At 42.4% G+C, this 24,088-nt stretch overlaps 1 protein-coding gene across 1 annotated transcript in view; it reads left to right on the top strand.

Moving 5' to 3' along the window:
- Positions 1-11,800: 11,800 nt before the first annotated feature.
- The window catches only part of PXK (PX domain containing serine/threonine kinase like), a 152,002-nt gene continuing 139,714 nt past the window's right edge, over positions 11,801-24,088 (top strand). The window contains exon 1 of the mRNA XM_077451985.1: positions 11,801-11,965. Coding sequence (XP_077308111.1) covers positions 11,864-11,965 — 102 coding nt within the window. The 5' untranslated portion in view covers positions 11,801-11,863. The remainder of the gene's footprint in view (positions 11,966-24,088) is intronic.

Genomic DNA, 24,088 nt, shown 5'->3' with positions numbered 1-24,088 from the left:
TTATACAACAGGCCCGTGTTCTCACTCAGAGGTTCATTGATAAAGGCTATCCATCTGAACCCTTGACACGTCTGATAGATGAGATTAGTCAAGTTGAAAGATCCGATTTACTAAAGGAACGAGAAGGAGGTCGTCAAAACAATTTTCGTTACCCCTTCATCACCAATTATTCTTGTCAACACACTAGGATCAAACATATACTTAAAAAACATTGGCATGTACTTAGGAACGACTCGGTATTGGGAACTATTTTGCCTGACAGACCCCAAGTAGTATATAGAGGCGTAACATCTTTGAGGGACAGGGTGGCCCCTAATGTTTTGGACCCACCCACTAATCGTCCGCATTTTTTCTCGAACCTTACTGGGTACTATCAATGCAGGAAATGCACGGTATGTAGCTTAAATGGCTGTCGGTCTAGGAGAAGTACTACCTTTAGATCTACGGTCACATCTAGGTCTTACACCATAGAACCTTTTATCACTTGCTGCTCAGAGGCAGTGGTCTACATGCTGGAGTGCCCTTGTGGCCTCCAGTATGTAGGGCGGACCAAACGTGCTTTACATGTACGTTTGAACGAACATATTGGGAATATCCGTAGAGGATATACCCAGCATTCGGTCTCCAAACACTACCTGCTGGCACACAATAGAGACCCTACCAACACAATCTTTATGGGAATTGACAAGTTCAATCCCCATTGGAGGGGAACCCATTTGGTAAGAAGCATTTCCAAGCTTGAAATGATGTGGATACACAGATTAAAAAGTTACGTCCCTCATGGTCTTAATATTGAAGTAGACGTAAATGCGTTTATTGATAATTCTTGAATAATATATGATTGGTTGGAATAGTTTATATAGCTTAGGCTTCCTGTGGTTGTTGTTGCTTTTTTAACTGTAAACTTGGTGTGAGTTCCATGAGTCCTTGATGAGGTTTTTTGCCTTTATCATTTTTTTCTGTATTTGTGGTCTTACTACTAAAAAAAGTTTCCAATTTCCACTGGTATATATAAAAACATTTTTTTTAATGAAGAACGTATTAGTATCTGGACATACAGGACAGTACATATCTTTACTACAAAAGCTGTTTTGTTTATTCGTTTGGACTGTTTTGTTTGTGCCTAACTTTTTTTTATCTCATTGGATACCTTCTGATAAATATACTTTTCAATTGATATTTGAAAGGAATTTTTTTAATTCCTTTTTTCCCTTAATGTACTTTTATGATAATTTTGTATTTTTAATTTATGGTTCTTAAAAGAATCTGGAGGGTTATGATTATGAGTTTGCCTCTGCGTAATGGTAGGGCAAATTTTTACCCTTTTTTCCTTATGTAAAATGGTGGACTGGGCGATAATATGGGCATTCCAGTCCTCTTTCCCTCACCTAACATGGTGGATTGAGAGGACAACATGGAGCTCAGACCGAGGCTGTTTGTTTAGGATTTTGTATATAGGCGGTGCGTCAGAACGCCGTCCCGCATCCCGTGAACACGTCCGTTCGTGACGAAACGCGCGTAGGGAGATAGGCGTTCTGACGTCTCCGCGTTCTACGCCCAACCAGGAAGTGCGGGCGGCACACGAGTCCGGCCGGCTCGTTTTTTATGTGATCGTTTTTTCTTTACGTATGTGAGTGTAAATTTTTTTAAATTCTACTTTATTAAACCAAGTGGTTTTACGCTATGCGAGTGTCTTTGATCTTTTATATATGATCCACGATACCCTCGTTTCCTGATTGGAGGCTTCGTACTGGAGATAGAGACAGCGTGGTGTCAGCTATCTACGACACCTTCGTTCCCCGATTGGAGCCTTCGTATTGGAGATGTAGATGGTGGGATGCCTGTGACGGTTCACCCAGAAACCTCTGTGCTGTTGCCTTACTGATCTCACTAACACTGGGATCTAAAGCTCTGGTAAGCGGCCCCTCTTCTCACTGGTGGAGGATTGTTTTGAATATTTTCTATATACACGCATTTGTGGATATTTTTGCACCCTAATATCAAGTTTGAAGAATCAATAATATTTTTGGACTAAAAAATAATAATTTTTTTTTCCTTCATCACATATGAACTTTTTATGGTTTTTGAATATTATTTTTGTTAATTTTATTCGTTTAGATTTAGCACACATTATTATTTTTTTCAATTTACATTAATTATTGTGGGGTTTTTTCTGTATTATTTATACTAATTTCATTTTAGACCGAGTATACACTTTATTCACTCTATGATGATATGATAGTATTCATGTATACTATTTATTAATCACATTTTTGTCAATTCAATATTGTTTTTCACGTTTATTGGTATAGGTTTTGATTAGGTTTTAGGTGTTTGATTAATTTTTAATTTATAATTTTTTGTTGTTTTTAGCGCAGCTCATTTTGTTCACCTATTTAGTTTGATATCGGAGTATTACGATTAGGGTTGCTGCTTATAGGTTGCTTTCTTTTGTTGTTTGAGTAGCGCGGTTTACCCTTTGTACCGTGTTCATTAAAAGGAGTTAGTACCTTAACCATCATTTCCGGGAGGGAAGACTGTTGATTTGTACAAAATAAGGATGCCTGCAACTATAAGTGTAACATAGAACATACAGTATCTCACAAAAGTGAGCACACCCCTCACATTTTTGTAAATATTTTATTATATCTCTTCATGTGATAACGCTGAAGAATTGACACTTTGCTATAATGTAAAGTAGTGAGTGCACAGCTTGTATAACAGTGTAAATTTGCTGTCCCCTCAAAATAAATCAACACACAGCCATTAATGTTGAAACCGCTGGCAACAAAAGCGAGTACACCCCTAAGTGAAAATGTCCAAATTGGCCATTTTCCCTCCCCGATGTCATGCGACTCACACGATCGGAATTCTCGTCGGAAAAAGCTCTAGTTATTCCAGCGGAATTCGGCTTAAGCCGTCTTGCCTACACACGGTCACACCAAGTTCTGATAGTTTATAACGTGGTGACGTACAACACGTATGACGGGACTAGAAAAAGGAAGTTCATTAACCAGTAGCCAATAGCTTCTGTCTCGTAGTTGAATCTGAGCATGCGTGATTTTTGGCCTGTCGGAATTGCATACACACGATCGGAATTTCTGAGTTCCGTCTGGAAAATTGAGAACATGCTATCAATTTTTGGCTGGCGGAAATTCGGACAGCTAAATTCCAATGGTGCATACGCACGGTCACATTTTCCGATGAAAAGCTCTCATCTGTCTTTTTCTGGCCAGAATGCCGATCGTGTGAACGTGGAATTAGTGTTCCAAGGTCTCAGGTGTGAATAAGGAGCAGGTGTGTTAAATTTGTTACTGCTCTCACTCTCTCATACTGGTCACTGGAAGTTCAACATTGCACCTCATTGCAAAGAACTCTGAGGATCTGAAAAAAAAAAAAAGAATTGTTGCTCTACATAAGATGGCCTAGGCCAGTGATGGTGAACCTTGGCACCCCAGATGTTTTGGAACTACATTTCCCATGATGCACGTGCATTCTGCAGTGTAGTTGAGCATCATGGGAAATGTAGTTCCAAAACATTTGGGGTGCCAAGGTTCGCCATCACTGGCCTAGGCTATAATAAGATTGCCAAGACTCTGAAAGTGAGCTGCAGCACAGTGGCCAAGACCATGCAGAGGTTTAACAGGGCAAGTTCCACTCAGAAAAGGCCTCGTCACGGTTGACCAAAGGAGTTGAGAGTACATGCTCAGCGTCATATCCAGAGGTTGTCTTTGGGAAATAGACGTATGAGTGCTGCCAGCATTGCTGCAGAGGTTGCAGGTTTGGGGGGGGGGGGGGGGGGGGTGTCAGCCTGTCAGTGCTCAGACCATACGCTGCATCAAATTGGTCTGCATGGCTGTCGTCCCAGAAGAAAGCCTCCTCTAAAGATGATGCACAAGAAATCCTGCAAATAGTTTGAAGACAAGCAGAATAAGGACATGGATTAGTGGAACCATGTCCTGTAGTCTGATGAGACCAAGATCAACTTATTTGGTACAGATGGAGTCAAGCGTGTGTGGTGGCAACCGGGTGAGGAGTACAAAGACAAGTGTGTCTTGCCTACAGTCTGGCAACATGTACTGTAAAATACTGAAGCAGAGCATGATCCCCCTCCCTTCAGAGACTGGGCCGCTGGGTAGTATTCCAACATAACACCAAACACACCTCCAAGATGACCACTGCCTTGCTGAAGAAGCTGAGGGTAAAGGTGATGGACTGGTCAACCATGTCTCCAAACCCTATTGAGCATATGTGGGGCATTCTCAAACGGAAGGTGGAGGAACGCAAGGTCTCCAACATCCACCAGCTCTGTGATGTTCTCATGGAGGAGTGGAAAAGGACTCCAGTGGCAACCTGTGAAGCTCTGGTGAACTCCATGCCCAAGAGGGTTAAGGTTAAGGCTTAGCTTTTAGCTCTGGGATAAGCACACCTGTTTTTGCTCGCCTACCCTAGCCAACACTTTTCTGTGGGCTTGAGAAACTGAACTGGAACTTTGATGATTTCAAGATTGTATATGAACAGCACTAGTGACCTCTATATGGATAACCGACTATTGAGAACAGACACTGCGGCCATGGACTAAATTATTTTATGGATCACCAACAGTTTGTTCTACACTGATACCCCATTTGGATGTGGAATTACTATAAGAACCACAGATCAGAAATCATCAGCTGGAGATCTATGACTATTGCATATAGACGGACAGATTAAATCTCATCTCGCATTGGAGAGATCTCTGTGTGACCAGCTATCAGTAAGTAACCGTAACAGTGCTCTATTTAATATTATCACTACAAATTGCCCTTTAGGATATACCTGCATGCTGTGGGAACCCTGGCATATGGCTACACTGACGATATCTGTGAGATTGTTCTTATTTGTGTAATATACCGGATCCATTTTGGACTGGAGTGTCTAGTGATCCATTCAGCTCAACTCAGTGTCTGTTATTGTTCAACTATTCATGTGCCTTTGTCAAGATAGAACAGCAGCATTTTCTTCATATTTGAGGACATGCCTTATGAGGATTATCTTATTTCACCCCCTTTTTTTCTTTCTTTTGGATTATTATTTATCATTTTAGTGTGTCCTCTTCTTATGACATTACCTGTATCCCTGACTGATTGACTTTCAGTGGGAATGACGTGCATCTTGTGGAATAGTGTGAACTATTTCTGTGATTACAGAATCACACTGTCCCTTTCAGGAATTGTCCAGTTCAGATCTCGCCCTAGGTGGCTTGGGGAATTAACGGGTGCTTATAGGGGGTGTGTTATATTGGGGGAGGAAGGGACCCACCTACTGCATGATTTTTATCTCCCCTTAATTTTTGAGAGGAGATTTATTTGGATCATCTGTTATATAGCTTTTGGGGAGTTGTTTTGACCACTGGAGAATCACCCCCTGCACTAGCGATCCTCCTCTGGTCTTTTATAGGGGATTTAGGGATATTGTTGCCTTTTGTATCTTGCTTATTTATAGTGAATATATGTAGTTTAACACTTTAGAGTCGGTTCACACTGAGGCAGCGCGACTGTCTCAGGCGACCTGCTTCCGACTTCAGCGGCGGCTTGCAAAATGACTTCTGTATAGAAGTCAATGCAAGTCGCCTGAAGTCGCCCCAAAAGTAGTACAGGAATCGGAGAACTGTTCCATTGTACAGAACGGGACGCAACTTGTCAGGCGCCTAAGTCGCTCCTGTGTGTTTTATATCATTTTGTTTTCAGTTTTTTTTGTCACCTGAAAAGATGTAATAAAATATTTACAAAAATTTGTGGGGTGTACTCACTTTTGTGATATACTGTACATACTGTCTCTATTTCCACTTTGTAGCAGGTTTGGCAGGAGATCCTGCAGCTGGTCCCCACACTTTATACACATGTAGGTGTTCTACCTACAGCTAAATTACATTTGCCTTTTACATACAATTGATTACTGCAAAAGCTTGTTAGGCAGGAAACACAAGTCTAACATATAACAATAACTTCTAAAAAAAAAATCACTTATCCAAAGCTTCTGGAGTTGGACAGTGTGCTGGTTAAATGTGTATGTAAAAGCAACATTTGTATTGAAAGTGTATCATCAGAATGTGAAATCCCTATGTTGTTTCAATTATTTCTAGCTTACTCCTACAGTGGGTAAAGAAAAGAATTGCCCTCCTTTAACCACTTCAGCCCCAGAAGAATTTACCCCCTTCCTGACCAGAGCACTTTTTGCGATTCGGCACTGCGTTGCTTTAACTGACAATGGTGCGGACGTGGCTCCAAAATAAAATTGACGTATTTTTTTCCCCCACAAATAGAGCTTTCTTCTGGTGGTATTTGATCACCTCTGCGGTTTTTATTTTTTGTTCTATAAACAAAAAAAGCGACAATTTTGAAAAAAATGCATTATTTTTTTACATTTTGCCTTAATAAATATTCCCCAAAAATATCTAAAACATTTTTATTTTCCTCAGTTTAGCCCGATTACGTATTCTTCTACATATTTTTGGTAAAAAAAAAAAACGCAATAAGCGTTTGGTTTGCGCAAAAGGTATAGCCTCTACAAAATAGGGGATAGTTTTATGGCATTTTTTTTTTTTTATTATTATTATTAGTAATGGCGTCAATCAGCGATTTTCTTTTATTTATTTTTTTGTCATGACTGCGACATTATGGTGAACACATCGGACATTTTTGTCACATTTTTGGGACCATTGTCATTTGTACAGCAATCAGTGCTATACAAATGCACTGATTCCTGTGTAAATTGTACTGGCAGTGAAGAGGTTAACCACTAGGGGGCAATGTAGGGGTTAAGTGTGTCCTGGGGAGTGTTTCTAACTGTGGGGGAGGCGTGGCTACGTGTGACAAGTCACTAATCTCTGCTTCTGATCACAAGGAACAGAGATCAGTGACACTGTCACTAGGCAGAACGGGGAGATGCTTGTTTACATTAGCATCTCCTCATTCTTCCTCTCTGTGAGGCGATCGCGGGCATCGACTTGCGGAGCTTGCCGTGGGCATGCATGCCCGCTGGCTGCCTCTTGATGGGCCATGTACAAGTACGTTAATTTGCCTGTATGAGCCCTTCTGCCGATGTATATCGGTGTGAGGTGGTTGACAAGCGGTTAAAATAATCACATTTTGTTACTTTGCAGCCTGAAAAAAAAGACAGTTTTTGTTTTATCCAGCTGTATTTACTGTGCAACTTATAACACCCAAGTGAAAGAAATGACACCAATGTCACAAAATAACAGAATCACAGAGTTGGAAAAAGGATTTCCCTCTCCTAAAAATGACTTGTAAACTCAATCAGGTGTAGCTAATCACCTCCTCAATGGCACACAACGCCATTTAATTTTCCCCTGTAATCAGCTGTGGTCACTTTGATTAGCACAGCAAGAACCAAGCTTTCCTGGAGCATTTCAGTGCCTGGTAGTGCAACTGAAGCAAACAATCAACTATGAGTGGCAAGGCACTGTCAAAAGATTTCCAGGATAAAGTTGTGGAAAGGCACAAGTCAGAAGATGGATACAAACAAATTTCAAAGGCTTTATCGATTCCTAGAAGCACAGTAAAGTCTATTATGAAGAAGTGGAAGGTATTGGGTACCACGCAGACCCTCCCTGGATCAGGATGCCACTCCAAATTGGATGAAAGAGCCAGGAGGAAACTGGTGAGAGAGGCTACCAAGAGGCCTAAAAGCCTGCATGAATTTATGACAAAGAGTGGTCATTGTGTGCATGTGACAACAATATCACCAATCCTGCACAAATGTGGCTTTTATCGGGGGGCTGCAAAAAAAAAAAAGCCACTTCTCAAGAAAGGCCGCAAGAAGATTCTGAGTCCAGATGGAAAAAAGGGGTTATGGTCAGATCAGACTAAAATGTAATTATTTGGCCTCAACATCAAACAATGTGTCTGGTGGAAATCTATTACAGTTCACCATCCAAATAACACCATTCCTACAGTAAAGCGTGGAGGTGGTAATATTCTGACATGGGGTGTTTCTCTGGAGCACTTGTCAGGATAGGATATAAGAAAAATGTATGGGACAAAATACCGTCATTCTTGAGGAAAGCCTGCTGCTCTCTGCCAAAATGTCATCAATGGGAAGAAGGTTTCCCTTCCAACATGACAATGACCCAAAACATAGAGCAAAAATGACCACACAGTGGTTGAAGGAGAAAAAGGTGAATGTCCTTGCATGGTCTAGTCAGAACCCAGACTTAAACCCAATTGAAAAATCTGTAGAATGACTTGAAGACTGCAGTCCACAAACGGTCACCGTCTAATTTAAATGAACTTGAGCAGAGTGGGCAAATATTACAGTCTAGATGTGAAAATTTAGTAGAGACATATCCCAACAGATTAAAGGCTGTAATTGAAGCAGAAGGTGGTTCAACAAAATACTGACATGGGGGGGGGGTTCTTTTTACAACTCGGTGATTTTGTTTTTGATTTTTTTTTCGGACATGTTGGTGATAGCTTTTACTTGGATGTTTATAGGTTGCACTGAATAAATACAGCTGGATAAAACAAAAATTGTGTCTGTCTCCATTTCAGGCGGCAAAGCAACAAAATGTAATTAATTTAAAATGGGGTGATTCTTTTCTATACCCACTGGATTAATCTGAACAATCTTGAAATCTGTTAGTGAAATTACTTGGTGAAGATCCCCACACATTTATAGCCTTGAATTCTTTGACATGTAGTCACTTTGCCCATTTCACAGAGCCTTCCCTCTGAACTACAGAGGTGCTGAGAGGAGGAGTTTCAGGAGGCAGAGTCAATACAGGATTCACTGCTTGTAGGCAGCACTGTTCTATGGGATATGTAGTCCTTAGTGAGTGCAGAGAGATGCTGCAACACATGTAGGGAATCCAGAAAGTTGTGGAAAGAATTGGCCAGCAGATAGACAGCATTCATGACACGAAAGAAGATTTTTCATGTAAGCTTATATTGGATTGTCAAATAATTTTTGTTTTGCTGTTAGGTGGATGACGCACTTTTTTTTTTTTTTTACAGAGATTAATCACTTCCACTGATCGCTAATGCCGGTGGTTAACCTCAGTCTATAGCTAACAATTTAAAATGCCAAGGTCACTGGCGATTTGCTACAGCATTGGGCGGTTGTGCTCTGTTTGGTAGCTAAGCATAGTGCTCACCCTAGTCAGTCTCACTCGTTGTCTTTCTTCGCGGGCGCCGGCATCTTCAATATGGGCACCAGGCTGTGACAGCTTGCTGCTTCACAGCCAGATGCCCGCTGGGCATGCACGAGTCGCACTGCGCATCGTCAGTGGTGGATGCAGTCTTCTGGGACCTGTCAGTGTCCCAGAAGACTGCAGGGGCAGGGAGGGAGGGAGGAGAACTTCCGAGCCAAAACACTGATGAATCTAAAGACTCGTACACACGATCGGATTTTCAGGAATTGTGTGATGATAGACTGCCTAAAATCCGACCGTTAGTACACTTCTTCAGACAATTGTTGGCCAACTTTCCGCCAACAAAAGTTGGTTAGCAGGCTAGTATATTTTCGGCAGACCACGGTTTGTTGTCAGATTTTCGTATCGTGTGTACACAAGTCCATCACACAAAAGTCCAAAGTACAAACACACATGCTCGGAATCAATGCTCACCAAACAACGCATTAGCAGAAGGTGCCCAAAGGGTGGCGCTCAAGAGCTGAAATTCCATGTAGTACATCACTACGTTTGTTGGCCGACAACTGTGTACTGTTTTTATGCAAGACAAGTTCATGGCACACGCCCTTTAGACAAAAGTCTGATGCTTTGTTGGCCAACAATCCGTTCGTGCGTACGAGGCTTTAATAGCTGAGTGTTAGTGCAACAAATTGCTTCCAAAAATGTGCATATTAGTGATCCTCTAGAAAATCATTAGTATTTTCTTAGTGACAGATTGCTGTAGCAAAATGGGGGAACAAAATCACCCAGGCGTCATCAGTCTTACAATGCTGATCTTATAAAGTCAAAGTGTGTGCTGTGACCAGAGAACTCCTTTAACCACTTCCTGTCCAGCATATGTATATAAATGTTTTGAGCAGGAAGTGGTTCTACCAGGATCAGGGCTGCACCTGCAGCAACGATACTGGTATTATATTTAGAGCCAGCAATAAACTTTGCTGTAAAAGTGATTCAAGCGGCTTTACAGCTGCCCAGATAACTTTTAGAGCCCCAGCCCCCCATGCCCTACCACTAACGATTCGGGCTCTCCTGTTCCACTGTCAGTGACAGGTCAGCTGCCCACAGTGTAGACAGAGAAACATCCGTTCCCTGATTTCCTCTGTGATGAATGAAGCCAGAGGCAGCGAGGATTTCATCAGTTCTGGTTAGACCCCTTACACATTGGGGGAGCGCTTTTTCAGGCGATATAACTCTAAAAATAGCACCTGTAAAGTGCCCCGAAAGAGCCGCTACTTTCTCTCCAATGTGAAACCCCCCGAGGGATTTCACACTTGAGCGGCGCGCTGGCAGGGGGCTAAAAAAAGTCCTGCTAGCAGCATCTTTGGAGCGGTGACGGAGTGGTGTATACATCGCTCCTGCCCATTGAAATCAATGGGGCAGTGTGGCTATAGCTCCGTCATAGCGCTGCTGCAGCAGCGCTTTGCAATGGTTTTAACCCCCGATAGCGGCCGAATAGTGCCATGAAATTGACGGTAGAGCGCCGCTAAAAATATCGGCGCTTTACCACCGACGCACCCACCGTCCCAGTGTGAAAGAGGCCTTATAGTGCTGTGTTTCATCCGCTGCTTTGGCGGGTGGGGAGATATCAGAGGTCTAATAGACCTCTGTTGTCTCCATAAAGAGTACTTGTCGATGCTATAACCCCTTGTAATAACAATAAAGTTGAATGAAAGAATAATTGAAAAAGTGTAAAGCGCCTTTGAGCCCCTGTGCTTGCTCATGCGCAAATGCTCACTTAGGTCTGGCATGTATATGTAAAAAGTGATCACACCACACGTGAGGTATCGCTGGGAACGCCAGCGTGAGAGCAATAATTCTAGTGCTAGAGCTCACGTTTAACTCCAGCCTGGTAACCTATAAGGCTTGGTTCACTGCGTGTGGAATGCGGGTGCAGGAATCGCAGTTATACGCAAGGGGCTAACATTCATTTTGAATGGCACACCATGTATGTAAAACGCAATGCAAGTGCGGGAACTGCAGGGAAATCGCTTGGTGAAAATGATCACGTAATTTCTCTGCAGACTGCATTTTGAAAAAGATGCATGCACCTTTTCCTGCAGGAGACGCAGGCCCATTAAAATTAAAGGGCGGCTGTGCCCATACAAACACAGCCCACAGAAACACACGTATGTAGGCTTTTGAAGCTTTTTTTTTTGTAAATTTGCATTTGATAAACCATTGTGCAAATATCACATGACCTAAAAATTTGTATCAAACACCATTTTATTCTCCAGGGCCTCTGCGTTCAGAAAATATATCATGTTGGAGAGGTTCTAAGTAACTTTCTAGCAAAAAAAAAAAAATTGTTTTTTACATGTATAGGAAAGATGTCAAATTTCCCCGGACAGCTAGTGGTTAATGATGTAAATGTGTGCCTGGAGGCCTCAGTATCATCAGGGCCTTGTACACAAGGAGGATTGTACACACAGAGCCTTGTACATAGATCAGACCATAGACAGCTCTGTGCAGTGATAACACTCTCTCTAGGACCCAGAGATGGTGTCAGCTCCTCCCTCCCGTACACGCCCCAATGGCAAAGTCACACCCCTCTTCCTCGTGACACTGTCTCCTGGAACGCCCATCATGTCACGGTAGCCCCACCCGCAGCCCCCTGGGCACGCCCCCCTGAGTGACCGGGCCTGCGCTCAGTAGTGTTGTCTCGGGGTTGCCGGGATGGCGTTCATGGAGAAGCCGCCGTCCAATAAACTGTCTCTGGATGACACCGCACCGCTCACCGCTGTCATTGAGGCCAGCCAGAGCCTGCAGTCCCACACTGTGAGTGTGTATACATACATATATATGTGTATAGAGTGCTGCGGTATGCATGCGTGTGTGTGTGTATATGGAGTGCTGTGTGTACTCTACTCCCTCCCTGCGTGTCATCTGTACCCCGTCCTGTACATCATACATGGAGGGTGTACATCATACACATCACTGGTACATGGAGGGTGTACATCATACATATCACTGATACATGGAGGGTGTACATCATACATATCACTGGTACATGGAGGGTGTACATCATACATCACTGATACACGGTATTCAGGAGCAGAACTTTAGTTATCTCATCTTCATCACAAAAATATGAAGGGATGATATTTATATGGGTATATGTGTGTGTGTATGTATATATATATATATATATATATATATATATATATATATATGCTCCTATAACATATGTCACAGGTTATGTCTCTTTAGTACATACATGTGTTGTACGTTGTATTATATAGTATGTGTGTGTGTGTTATGATTTACAGCACATTATATAGTACATACAAATGGCATACAGTATAATTAATGAAAAAAATATATATCACATTTATTATATACATATGGCACACAGTACTTTATATAGTGTGTGTATTATACAATACATTATATATTGCATACACAAGACATACAGTATACATATGATGCATGGTACATTTATTATATACGTATAGCACACAGTACTTTATATAGTGTGTACAGTACATTATATTACATATGATACAGTATACTATATACACAAGATGTACAGTATATACCGTACAATATATATATTCCTGATGTTGCCTGTAATCTGTCACTGAGTATGTCTCCATAGGATGCAGTGTGTTATAATCTGTTATAAATAGTTTATGTAATCTCTCTGTTTATTTACAATCAGTTGTACATATACTGTATACTAAGGGGTGTTTGGAATACATCTGCTGGTGTATATATAATGAAGTTGAGAATTGCTGATCATATATGCAAATAAGACCTATACATGGGGAAGTACTCAGAACTGTCTGTACTGTACCATATCTGTATGGGATAGATAATTACAGTACAAATTTGGCTTTTCTTTAATGTGTTTTATCTCCACAGATAGAATCACAGGGGTTATTAATGTGTATATCTTATATAGATGAAGACTATAATGTGTGTGTTATAATCTGCTCTTTCTAAACACCTAACATTTAGTACATCTGTTATTTCATGGTCTAGCGGTGGTTCTGCTTTGTGTATATCAGGGCAGAATGAAGACATCTGTATGCCTTGCAGAGCACATTTCCTGCATTTTTTTTTTTCCCTCTAAAGACCCCTCCGGTACAGAAGAATACCTATTGATCTGCCAGAAATGTGCCCCCCTTCTCAGTCCTTTTGTGGGCTGAAAACACACAGCATTTTTGAGGCCTGTCCGGTGTCAGCCCTGCCCACTTGTCTTTTGCTGAACTACTCAAACCCCTATTTTGTTCTTCACATTATCAAATTGTTCTGTACTCCTCAGATAAGAACAAGAAGGGCTAATAAGGTTCCTTCAGATAGATATGCACAGGACAGCTCTGAATTTCTGGCCGGACCAACAGGTATTTTTTGCTCTCATTGAACAGATATTACAAAATGCTTCCATTGGAAGCAAATACTGTGCGCTGTGGTGTATGAAGCACACATGCACTTTTAACATGCATTACGATTGAACACATATAAAACATGCATTACCGTGCACATTATCACAGTGCAATGCTGTAAATAGGCCCATATTTGCAGGAGGGTTATAGAAACGCAGAGCACAGATTTATATACTATATACTGTGCCAAGTGCAGCTGATGTGTGCAGAATGGAAACTGAAAGCACATTAACTGAAGTGAGAGTTGTGTGATGTGTACAGCATAATGGTGCTGGAGCTGTGAGGGTTGTGTGAGGTATTTGGAACAATAGTTCTGTAATTATGACGGTTTTAGAAAGTATATGGGATACAGGTCCTATAGGTATGAGGGTTGTGTGAGGTATACGGGATAACAACGCTGTACCTACCTAATGAGGGCTGTGTGTGGTATATGGGATAACAACACTGCCTAATGAGAGTTGTGTGTGGTATACGGGATAACAACACTGTACCTAATAAGGGCTGTGTGAGCTTTATGGGCTAACAATGCTGTACCTACCTAATGAGGGTTCTGTGAGGTATACGGGATAACAACGCTGTACTTGCCTAATGAGGGTTGTGTGTGGTATACGGGATAACAACGCTGTATCTAATGAGGGCTGTGTGAGGTATACGGGATAACAAAGCTGTACCTACCTAATGAGGGTTGTGTGAGGTATACGGGATAACAACGCTGTACCTACCTAATGAGGACTGTGTGAGGTATACGGGATAACAACGCTGTACTTGCCTAATGAGGGTTGTGCGTGGTATATGGGATAGCAACACTGTGCCTAATGAGGGTTGTGTGAGGTATGCGGGATAACAATGCTGTACCTAATGAGGGTTGTGTGAGGTATATGGGATAACAAAGCTGTACCTACCTAATGAGGGCTGTGTGAGGTATACGGGATAACAAAGCTGTACCTACCTAATGAGGGCTGTGTGAGGTATACGGGATAACAATGCTGTACCTACCTAATGAGGGCTGTGTGAGGTATACGGGATAACAATGCTGTAACTACCTAATGAGGGTTCTGTGAGGTATACAGGATAACAACGCTGTACTTAATGAGGGCTGTGTGTGGTATATGGGATAACAACACTGTGCCTAATGAGGGCTGTGTGTGGTATACGGGATACCAACGTTGTACCTAATAGCTGTGAGATGTATACGGGATGCTAGCTCTGTAGCTTTGATCACTGTCTGGGCTCGCTCACACCTTTTGCTCGGTCCTGTTGGTTACTGTTACTTTCATATGAGATTATGTACACTTTATATCACAGCACACCGTATTATACCATTTTTTATTTTTTTCTGTGGTAGTTGAGATGAATTTCTTTGCTTGTTTTTTCCACAGAATTTAACTTGATGAAAAGAAAAATAAATTCTAGCTATTTCCTGGTAGGTCTAAAAGGTCAAAAGAAGTACTTTTTGCATAATGGACAACCAGGCAGCTGGCATTTTCTTAAAGTGAGGTTAGCAATGGCAGCTTGTACGTTTTTTATTTTATTTTTTATTTTTTTCATGAGAGTGTTTATTAAAGCACAACTCTGCTGAAAGCTGAAGTGATTCTTTGTATTAGCGCCCCCTGTGCACTGAATGGGTTTAAGGTCTCATGCCGCAGCCAGGGAGGCACAGGTGTAGTGTACAGCCCACTGCCAACAGCTTCTCAAAATCAATGGTAGGCTGAAATGCATGATGGCCGTACACTGTCCTGAGCAGTTCTTACATTTAGGGACGTATGCCCCATATATTTCAGCCTGTCATTGATTTTGATGGGTGCTAATTGCATCTCTGCCTCACTTGTGCCCAAAGATGCCCACATATATGGCCCTTTTGCTAATTTTTTCTAGGGGTAGAGGTAGAAGTAGAAAAGCTTTCCTTAAGAATTGCTCCTGTGGGCTTTCTTCCCACCATGCAACCGGTCGCCCAAATCTGCTGCCTAGCCTCTCTGATCACATCACATACAGCACAGGACCAGTGGTGTGTGAGGATGTCAAGGGCTCAGCCTTGATCTTGGTGTGCCAGAAGGCACTAGCTGCCAGGGGGGCTAGAGACAAAGTAAGTATTTTTGCTTATTCCTCTCCCCCAGAGAAAGCAAGAATGTAACCCTTGCAGTGTGGAGGGGGATCTATGGCAAGGTTTAGTTTTCATTTTCCCTGGAGATCCACTTTAAAGTGAGCCACAAATGTGAACTGTCAAAACAATTATCCTGCAAAAGAAGGCTTGGAAATATTTAGCTTTCATACTGCCCATACCAATGCTAATGAGTAATGGACACCCAAAGTCTGCTGGGAAACCCCCACTTCTGGGACTGCTGATTTCCCGTTCCCCCCCCCCCCCCCATATTGCTCTCCTCCATGTCTCTATTGTGTCCTGCATTAACATGGAGGTTGGCAGGAGGAACTACCAAGTGCTGAGGGTGACACAGGAGTTCAGGACTCCCAGAAGGTGTTGATTTCCCAGCAGACTTTGTGGGGGTCCATTACTCTTGGACGAAGCAGAGTTTGGTGGATCTTCTGCAAGGTATTGATTTTGGCAACTTTAAAATTTATGACAGGGTCAAACACACATTGTGCTCAATCCATTCACAGCTATGAAGCCCGATCATCCGATAGAACTGCTGTTCATTATGTTTTGTTTTATATACAGAATTCTGTATTAAAAGAACAAAAGTGTAAATTCGTCCAAAAAACAACCCATAGTTTTTGACTTCTAGAATTTGGATATATGCTTTTTCATATACAGTTGTGCTCATAAGTTTACATACCCTGGCAGAATTTATGATTCCTTGGATGTTTTTCAGAGAATATGAATAACAAACATTTTTCTTTCACTCATGGTTAGTACTTAGCTGAAGCCATTTATTATCAATCAACTGTGTTTACTCTTTTTAAATCATAATGGCAACATAAACTACCCAAATGACCCTGATCGAAAGTTTACATACCCCAATTCTTAATACCATGTATTGCCCCCTTTTAATATCAATAACAGCTTGAAGTCTTTTGTGGTATTTGTGGATGAGGATCTTTATCTTCTCAGATGGTAAAGCTGTCCATTCCTCTTGGCAAAAAGCCTCCAGTTCCTGTAAATTCTTGGGCTGTCTTGCATGAACTGCAAGTTTGAGATCTCCCCAGAGTAACTCAATGATATTGAGGTCAGGAGACTTAGATGGCCACTCCAGAACTTTATTCTGGTGTAGCCAATGACAGGTCGACTTGGCCTTGTGTTTTGGATCATTGTCATGTTGGAATGTCCAAGTACGTCCCATGCAAAGCTTCCTGGCTGATGAATGCAAATGTTCCTCCAGTATTTTTTGATAACATACTGCATTCATCTTGCCAACAATTGTTGACCAAATTTCCTGTGCCTTTGTAGCTCACATCCCCAAAACATCAGTGATCCACCTCCTGTACCCTTCATCACAGGCCTTGTTGACTCCTCTCCAAATGTAGCATTTATGGTTGTGGCAAAAAAGCTCAAATTTGGTCTCATCACTCCTAATGACTTTGTACCAGAAGGTTTGAGGCTTATCTCTGTGCTGTTTGGCATATTGTAAGTGGGATGCTTTCTGGCATTTGCGTAGTAATGGCTTTCTTCTGGCGACTCAATGATGCAGCAAATCTTTCCAGTGCCTCCTTATTAATCATCTTGAAACAGCCACACCACATGTTTTCAGATAGTTCTGTATTTCACCTGAAGTTATTTGTGGGTTTTTCTTTGCGTCCAGAACAATTTTCCTGGCATTTGTGGCTAAAATTTTAGTTGGTCCACCTGACCGTGGTTTGGTTTCAACAGAAACCCTAATTTTCCGCTTCTTGATTAGGGTTTGAACACTGCTTATTGGCATTCTCAATTCCTTGGATATTTTTTTTATATCCCTTTCCTGTTCAATACCGTTCAACTACCTTTTCCTTCAAATCCTTTGACAATTCTTTTGCTTTCCCCATGACTCAGAATCCTGAAACGTCATGCAGCACTGGATGAAAGATGTAAGGGTCTGTTAGGAGTCCAGAAACTCATTGACCTTTTATACACACACTAATTACACACAAACCGATCACAGGTGAGGGTGGTTACCTTTTTAATAGCCATTCAAATCCCTTTGTGTCAACTTGTGTGCGTGTTATCAGACCAAAATCACCAGGGTATTTAAACTTTTGATAGGGGTGATTTGGGTAGTTTCTCTGTTGCCATTATGTTTTAAGTCAAGTAAACACAGTTGAGTGATAATAATTGGCTTCAGCCAAACGCCTTGAGTGAAAGAAATGTTTTTGTGTTATCATTCATTTTCTCTGAAAAATAGCCAAGAAATCATAAATTCTGCCAGGGTATGTAAACTTATGAGCATAACTGTATATTTGATCTGGTTGAGAAAAAAAGAAATAGTCCATCCAGTTCAGCCAACAGACAAAAATAAATGTAAATGTGTGTGTAAAATACACACACACACACACTGTGTGTATACTGTATATACCCATGTACCCAGAATGTTATGGCTGATAATAGTAAGCGGTGCAAAATTTTAAACCTTTCCATGACGTGATAGTTTAGCTGGCATGAAACTGCTGCTTGTTTTGGTCTAAGCAAAGTTTGTATATTTTGGCTCATCTTTTTAGCTTTACCTATACTGCCTCTTGGCCCTCATGCACACCTTTTATTTGAAGTGCTTTTCCAGAAGAATTTCAACACTTGATACTAAGCGTTCCATGTACAGGAGCTCCTTTTTTGGCATTTTTGGCTTTAAAGTGGTTGTAAACCCTGTTACACCACTTGTACCTACAGGTAAGCCTAAAATAAGGCTTACCTGTAGGTTCTGTAAATATCACCTAAACCTGCACGGTTTAGGAGATATATACCCTATACCCTTGTGCTGACCTCATCGGTGTATGTGCACTGAAGAAACTGCTTGTTCGTGCCGTTTCTAAAGGGCGTGTGGCGTAAACCGGCGGCTCCCACGCGCAACCCGGAAATAACTCTGGGAGATATGTGGTCGGTGTACGGGGACTGCTCCAACAGCTGCGATTTAAGGTATTTCATAGTGAGCAGGTTTTTTGCAGGTGTGTTTTTTTATTTTTATTTTTTTTATATGGGTTTACAACCACTTTAATAGGTTTCAATTGGAGCTCCTAATACAGTGAGAGGGAAAAGTATTTGATCCCCTACTGATTTTGTATGTTTGCCCATGGACAAAGAAATGATCAGGCTTTAATCTTAACGGTAGGTTTATTTTAACAGTGAGAGACAGAATAACAAAAATATCCAGAAAAACGCATTTCAAAAAAGTTATAAATGGGTTTGTAATTGATTCCCTATCTATTATCAATTAGCAAGATTTCTGTCTCCCAGGTGTCTTCTATACAGGTAACAAGCTTAAATTAGGAGAACTCTCTTAAAGGAAGTGCTCCTACTCTGTTTGTTTCCTGTATTAGAAGACACCTGCCCACAGAAATAATCAATCAGATTCTAATCTCTCCACCATGGGCAAGACCAAAGAGCTGTCCAAGGATGTCAGGGACAAGATTGTAGACCTACACAAGGCTGGAATGGGCTACAAGACCATTGCCAAGCATCTTGGTGAGAGGGTGACAATAGTTGGTGCAATTATTCGCAAATGGAAGAAACGCAAAATTTACAGTCAATTTTCCTTGGTCTGGGGCTCCATGCAAGATCTCACCTCGTGGAGTTTCAGTGATCATGAGAACAGTGAGGAATCAGCCCAGAACTGCACGGGAGTATCTTGTCAATGATCTCAAGGCAGCTGACCATAGTAACCAAGAAAACAATTGGTACCAGACTATGCCGTGAAGGATTGAAATCTTGCAGCACCTGTAAGGTTACCCTGCTCTAGAAAGCACATGAACAGGCCCGTCTGAAGTTTGCTAAGGAACATCTGAATGATTTAGAGGAGAACTTGGTGAAAGTATTGTGGTCAGATGGGACTAAAATCAAGCTCTTTGGCATCAACTCAACTCGCCGTGTTTGGAGGAGGAGGAGGAATGTTGCTTATGATCCCAAGAACATCATCCCCACTGTTAAAGATGGAGGTAGAAAAATTATGCTTTGGGGTTGTTTTTCTGCTAAGGGGACAGGACAACTTTACTGCATCAAAGGGATGACGGACAGGGCCATGTACTGTCAAATCTTGGGTGGGAAACTTCTTCCCTCAGCCAGGGCATTGAAAATGGGTTGTAGATAGTTCTTCCAGCATGACAATGACCCAAAACACACAGCCAAGGCAACAAAGGAGTGGCTTAAGAAGAAGCACATTAAAGTCCTGGAGTGGCCTAGCCAGTCTCCAGACCTTAATCCCATAGAAAATATGCAGAGGGAGCGGAAGTTTTGAATTACCAAACATGAGCTTTGAAACCTTAATAAGTTGGAGAGGATCTGCAAAGAGGAGTGGAACAAAATCCCTCTTGAGATGTGTGCAAACCCGGTGGCCAACTACAAGAAACGTCTGACCTCTGTGATTGCCAACAAGGGTTTTATCACCAAGCACTGTCCTTTTTGCAAAGGGGTCAAATACTTGTTATTTCACTCATTAAAAAGCAAACCATTATATAACTTTTTCTGGATATTTTTGTTCTGTCTGTCGCTGTTAAAATAAACCTACCATATAATAATAATAATAATAATAATAATAGACTGATAATTTCTTTGTCAGTGGGCAAACGTACAAAATCAGCATGGGATCAAATATCTTTTTCCCTCACTGTACGCTTGAAAAAAAGCGTGTTTTTTATTTTTTTATTTTTTGTTTTTTTTCCACGATTTCATGTCTAATAATCTCGTTGTCCTAGTAATTAGCTTTCCATTGGCTAAGGTAAAAACACATTGTACACATATTTTGGATGTGTTTTCCAAAATGCTTTAAAAAAATAAATAAATAAATAAAAAAAGTCCAGACGTTCGAGTTTGTAATGGAGGGCAATCTGCAGCTCTTTTTTTTACAGTGCAGGTTGACCTATTGGGGTTCATGTACAGATGGTGTACAGCGTGCATTAAGTGTACATAACCAACATAAAGGACTGTACACACAAGCCAAATAATGGGTGGCATCAGTCGGTTCAATAGAAACCGGCTGACTTTCGGCCCTTGTATACTGCAGCTGGTCCAACAGAAGCCGATGTTCTCTTGAATACTGCCTCCCGTCGAGTAATGCCTCTGACGGCTCTGCGAATTAGAGCAGTACACATCACCACTCCAGCTGATATGTTGATCAGCTGGTGTGACGTCAACACTGCGCATGTGCAGATCATTGGTGGCATTTTCCAATAACTGCCGAAGGAGAACATATTTGTCAGACTCTCACTTACTATTGTGGGGCAGGTTTTGGTTGTGTTGCAACGTGCCCTTCAACACACTGAACCCACCCTTCAATGCACCCAAAACCGCCCTACAGCAGCGAGGCAGAATCTGCCAATTACATTCTCCCTCTGTGCTTTGCAAATAGTCGGATAATGCCTTGGACGATCTGCGCATGCGCAGTGTTGATGTCACACCAGCTGATCAACATATAAGCTTCAATGACTTTGCATACTGCGCATGCGCAGAGCCGTCAGGGACATTATTCCTACGGGAGGCAGTATTTGATAGAATATCGGCCCTTCAGCTGGCATGACTGAAAAAGGCCTACTGATCAGCACCTGATGAGCAATCTCAGCCAATCACTGAGAGAACTAACCAGTGTGTTCTGGGGGGCGGGGGTGGGGGGCGGCATCCAGGGACGCCCCCTTGCCAGAGCACAATAGATTCAGTGAGTGTGTAGGAGCAGAGCAAGGAGCTGCTGATTGACAGCAGTTCTCTGCTCGAGAATCGAGCCATCAGTGGTGTTTGATCGCTCAGTTCTTGGTGCCGAGGCAGCAGGGGACAGATGCAGCATTGGACTAATGCTGCATCCACCTAGCTAAGTATGATTTTGGGGAAAAATACCATCCCCTGTTGCTGTGGACATTGGTATTTTTTTTCTTCAGTTTTATACACAATACAAGATACCTTAAAGTGGTTGTAAACCCTGTTACACCACTTGTACCTACAGGTTGGCCTATAATAAGTCTTACCTGTAGGTACTGTAAATATCTCCTAAACATACATGATTTAGGAGATATTTACCATATACGCTTGCGCCGACGCCATCAGCGCATGCGCACTGAAGGGTTAGCTCAAATGTGCCGTTTCTAAAGGGCTTTTGTCGTGACCGGCAGCTCCCAGACGCATGCATTGGAGTGACGTCATCACGGCTCTGGCCAATCAGTGTCGGAGCCCAGAAATAACTCCGGGAGACATGTTGCCCGTCACAGTGTACAGGAGCTGTTCCAACAGCTTCGATCTAAGGTAAGTATTTCATAATGAGCTAGTACGCCATTGTATACTATGTGTGTGTGTGTGTGTGTATATATACTGTGTGGCCCCATAATCTTCTATTGCCCGGGGGCCCCATGATTTGTCAGTCCGCCCCTGTCTGTGAGATGTGCTGGAAAAACGAGTCTGATCCATGGAGGCCCCAGGGATTCGCTACTTACAGGATCTGCTACTGGCGGCTTGGTGCCAGATACCACAGCATACCTTCAGAGGTCTAGTGCAGTCCATGCCTGGAAGGGTCAGGACTGTTTTGGTGGGGGACCTAATCAATATTAGCTGGGTGGTCAGGTCATAATGTTATGGCTGATTGGCGCATAGTAAAATGCATCTAAACCCAAGAACAAATGTCATATATTGCCACTTAGTAGTTCTTATGGCCAAATGATTTTTCTAAAAACATTTAGGGGTTCTAGTCTGTTCCATACTGTATCGAAATCTTTAAAATAGAAGTTGATAAATTGTGATTGGCACATCATTATCCCTTTCCCAATATTCCAACCAGTTCATGCATCTTGAATAGTTTAAACTCTGCTGACTTTACAGCACGCTTTATTCACTCTTCCTCATTAAGATATGTGAAATGCTGGGATTCTGTACTAAAGGCTGGAAGTGAATGCCATCGAGGGGGTCAGGAGGATCTTGGAGAGGATAAACACCGTGGGGGTCTCTCTCGAACTTCCTTTACATTGTTGTTTTACTCTGGGCCTCAATACTGAACACAGCAGCTGGTTCAGTGCAAACACAGTGCCCCTGCCTGCAGCACAAATAAGCATTTTAGTACCATTTATTGAAAATAAATATACCAACGTTTAGGACCGGCTTTTCTGCTAGTGCATAAAGAGCCAGCAGTGCACTAGAGAGACAGAAGAACAAAGTCTCTTTTTTATTTTTATTTTTTATTTAAGTCTGCTAAACTAATGCTGTCATTAAGCAGTGAGTATGGGTGAGAAGCCTCAGATGAATGCTGCTATTCTGACTCTTAGGCCATGATAATACAGGACAGCAACGCTGAACCGATTTGGCGTTATTTGCTACCGTGTTTCCCCGATAGTAAGACACCCCCGATTGTAAGACGTATCGGGAGTTTCATAGGGGTCGGCTAATATAAGCCGTACCCCGAAAGTAAGACGTATGTCTTACTTTCGGGGAAACACGGGGGTATTGCCGCCTCCAGTGACGTACGGTACTAAGAGTGGGGCGGGGGGTGCGGGCCGCACCCTGGGGGGGGTGCCAGGCCAGCGCCCTCCCCCTCCGACTGAAGAGACAGCGCCGTTTTGATCAGTCTCGGCCGAGCAGAGTGAAGCCGCCTCCCCCTCCTCTTGTATGGCTACACAGTGCTGTGTATGGAGGAGGAGGAGGGGGAGGCGGCTTCAGTGAAGCCGCCTCCCCCTCCTTCTCCTTCATGGACAGCACTGTGTAGCCATACAAGAGGAGGGGGAGGCGGCTTCACTCTGCTCGGCTGTGAGTGACAGCCGCTGCCCAAGACTGATCAGAACGGCGCGACGCAGGTGTCACTGGCTCTGTGCCCTCCCGGAAAAAGGTCAGTGCATACAGAGAGAGACCAAGGAGGGGGAGGGGGAGGGGGGGTGTGAAGAGATTCTCTGCAGCTCTTGTAACCGCAAGATGCAGCTGAGGAGGACTACAAGTCCCAACATACCGGGCTGTGTGTGCTTACAGTTCTCCTCTGCTGAGCATAGCAGCTTTGTATGCTTGGACTTGTAGTCCTCCATAGGTTAAAACAAAAAATTCGACACTTTTTATTCCAATATAAGACATACCCCGAAAGTAAGACATAGTGGGGCTTTTGGGGATAAAAAGAAAGTAAGACACTGTCTTACTTTCGGGGAAACACGGTAACTAGATTGAGATTGGTAGCTTATATCTGGTCATTAAAGGTGCCTGTCATACTTAAAGTGCACCTGGCATGGTTGCCACCATTGCTGGCCTTTATCTGTGTCTCATCTCACAAACCCAGAACAAGCCTTTTGCACTTAAGCGTGTGTATGTATCTCACAAAAGTGGAGTACATCCCTCGCATTTTTGTAAATATTTTATCTTTTCTTGTGACAACACTGAAGAAATTACTTTGCTACAATGTAAAGTAGTGAGTGTACAGCTTGTATA

Source organism: Lithobates pipiens, unplaced genomic scaffold (genome assembly GCF_037356315.1).
Source record: "Lithobates pipiens isolate NorthernLeopardFrog02 unplaced genomic scaffold, aLitPip1_a1.2 Scaffold_23, whole genome shotgun sequence".
In the NCBI taxonomy this organism is placed as follows: Eukaryota; Metazoa; Chordata; class Amphibia; order Anura; family Ranidae; genus Lithobates; species Lithobates pipiens.
This window is presented reverse-complemented; position numbering and strand designations above follow the sequence as displayed.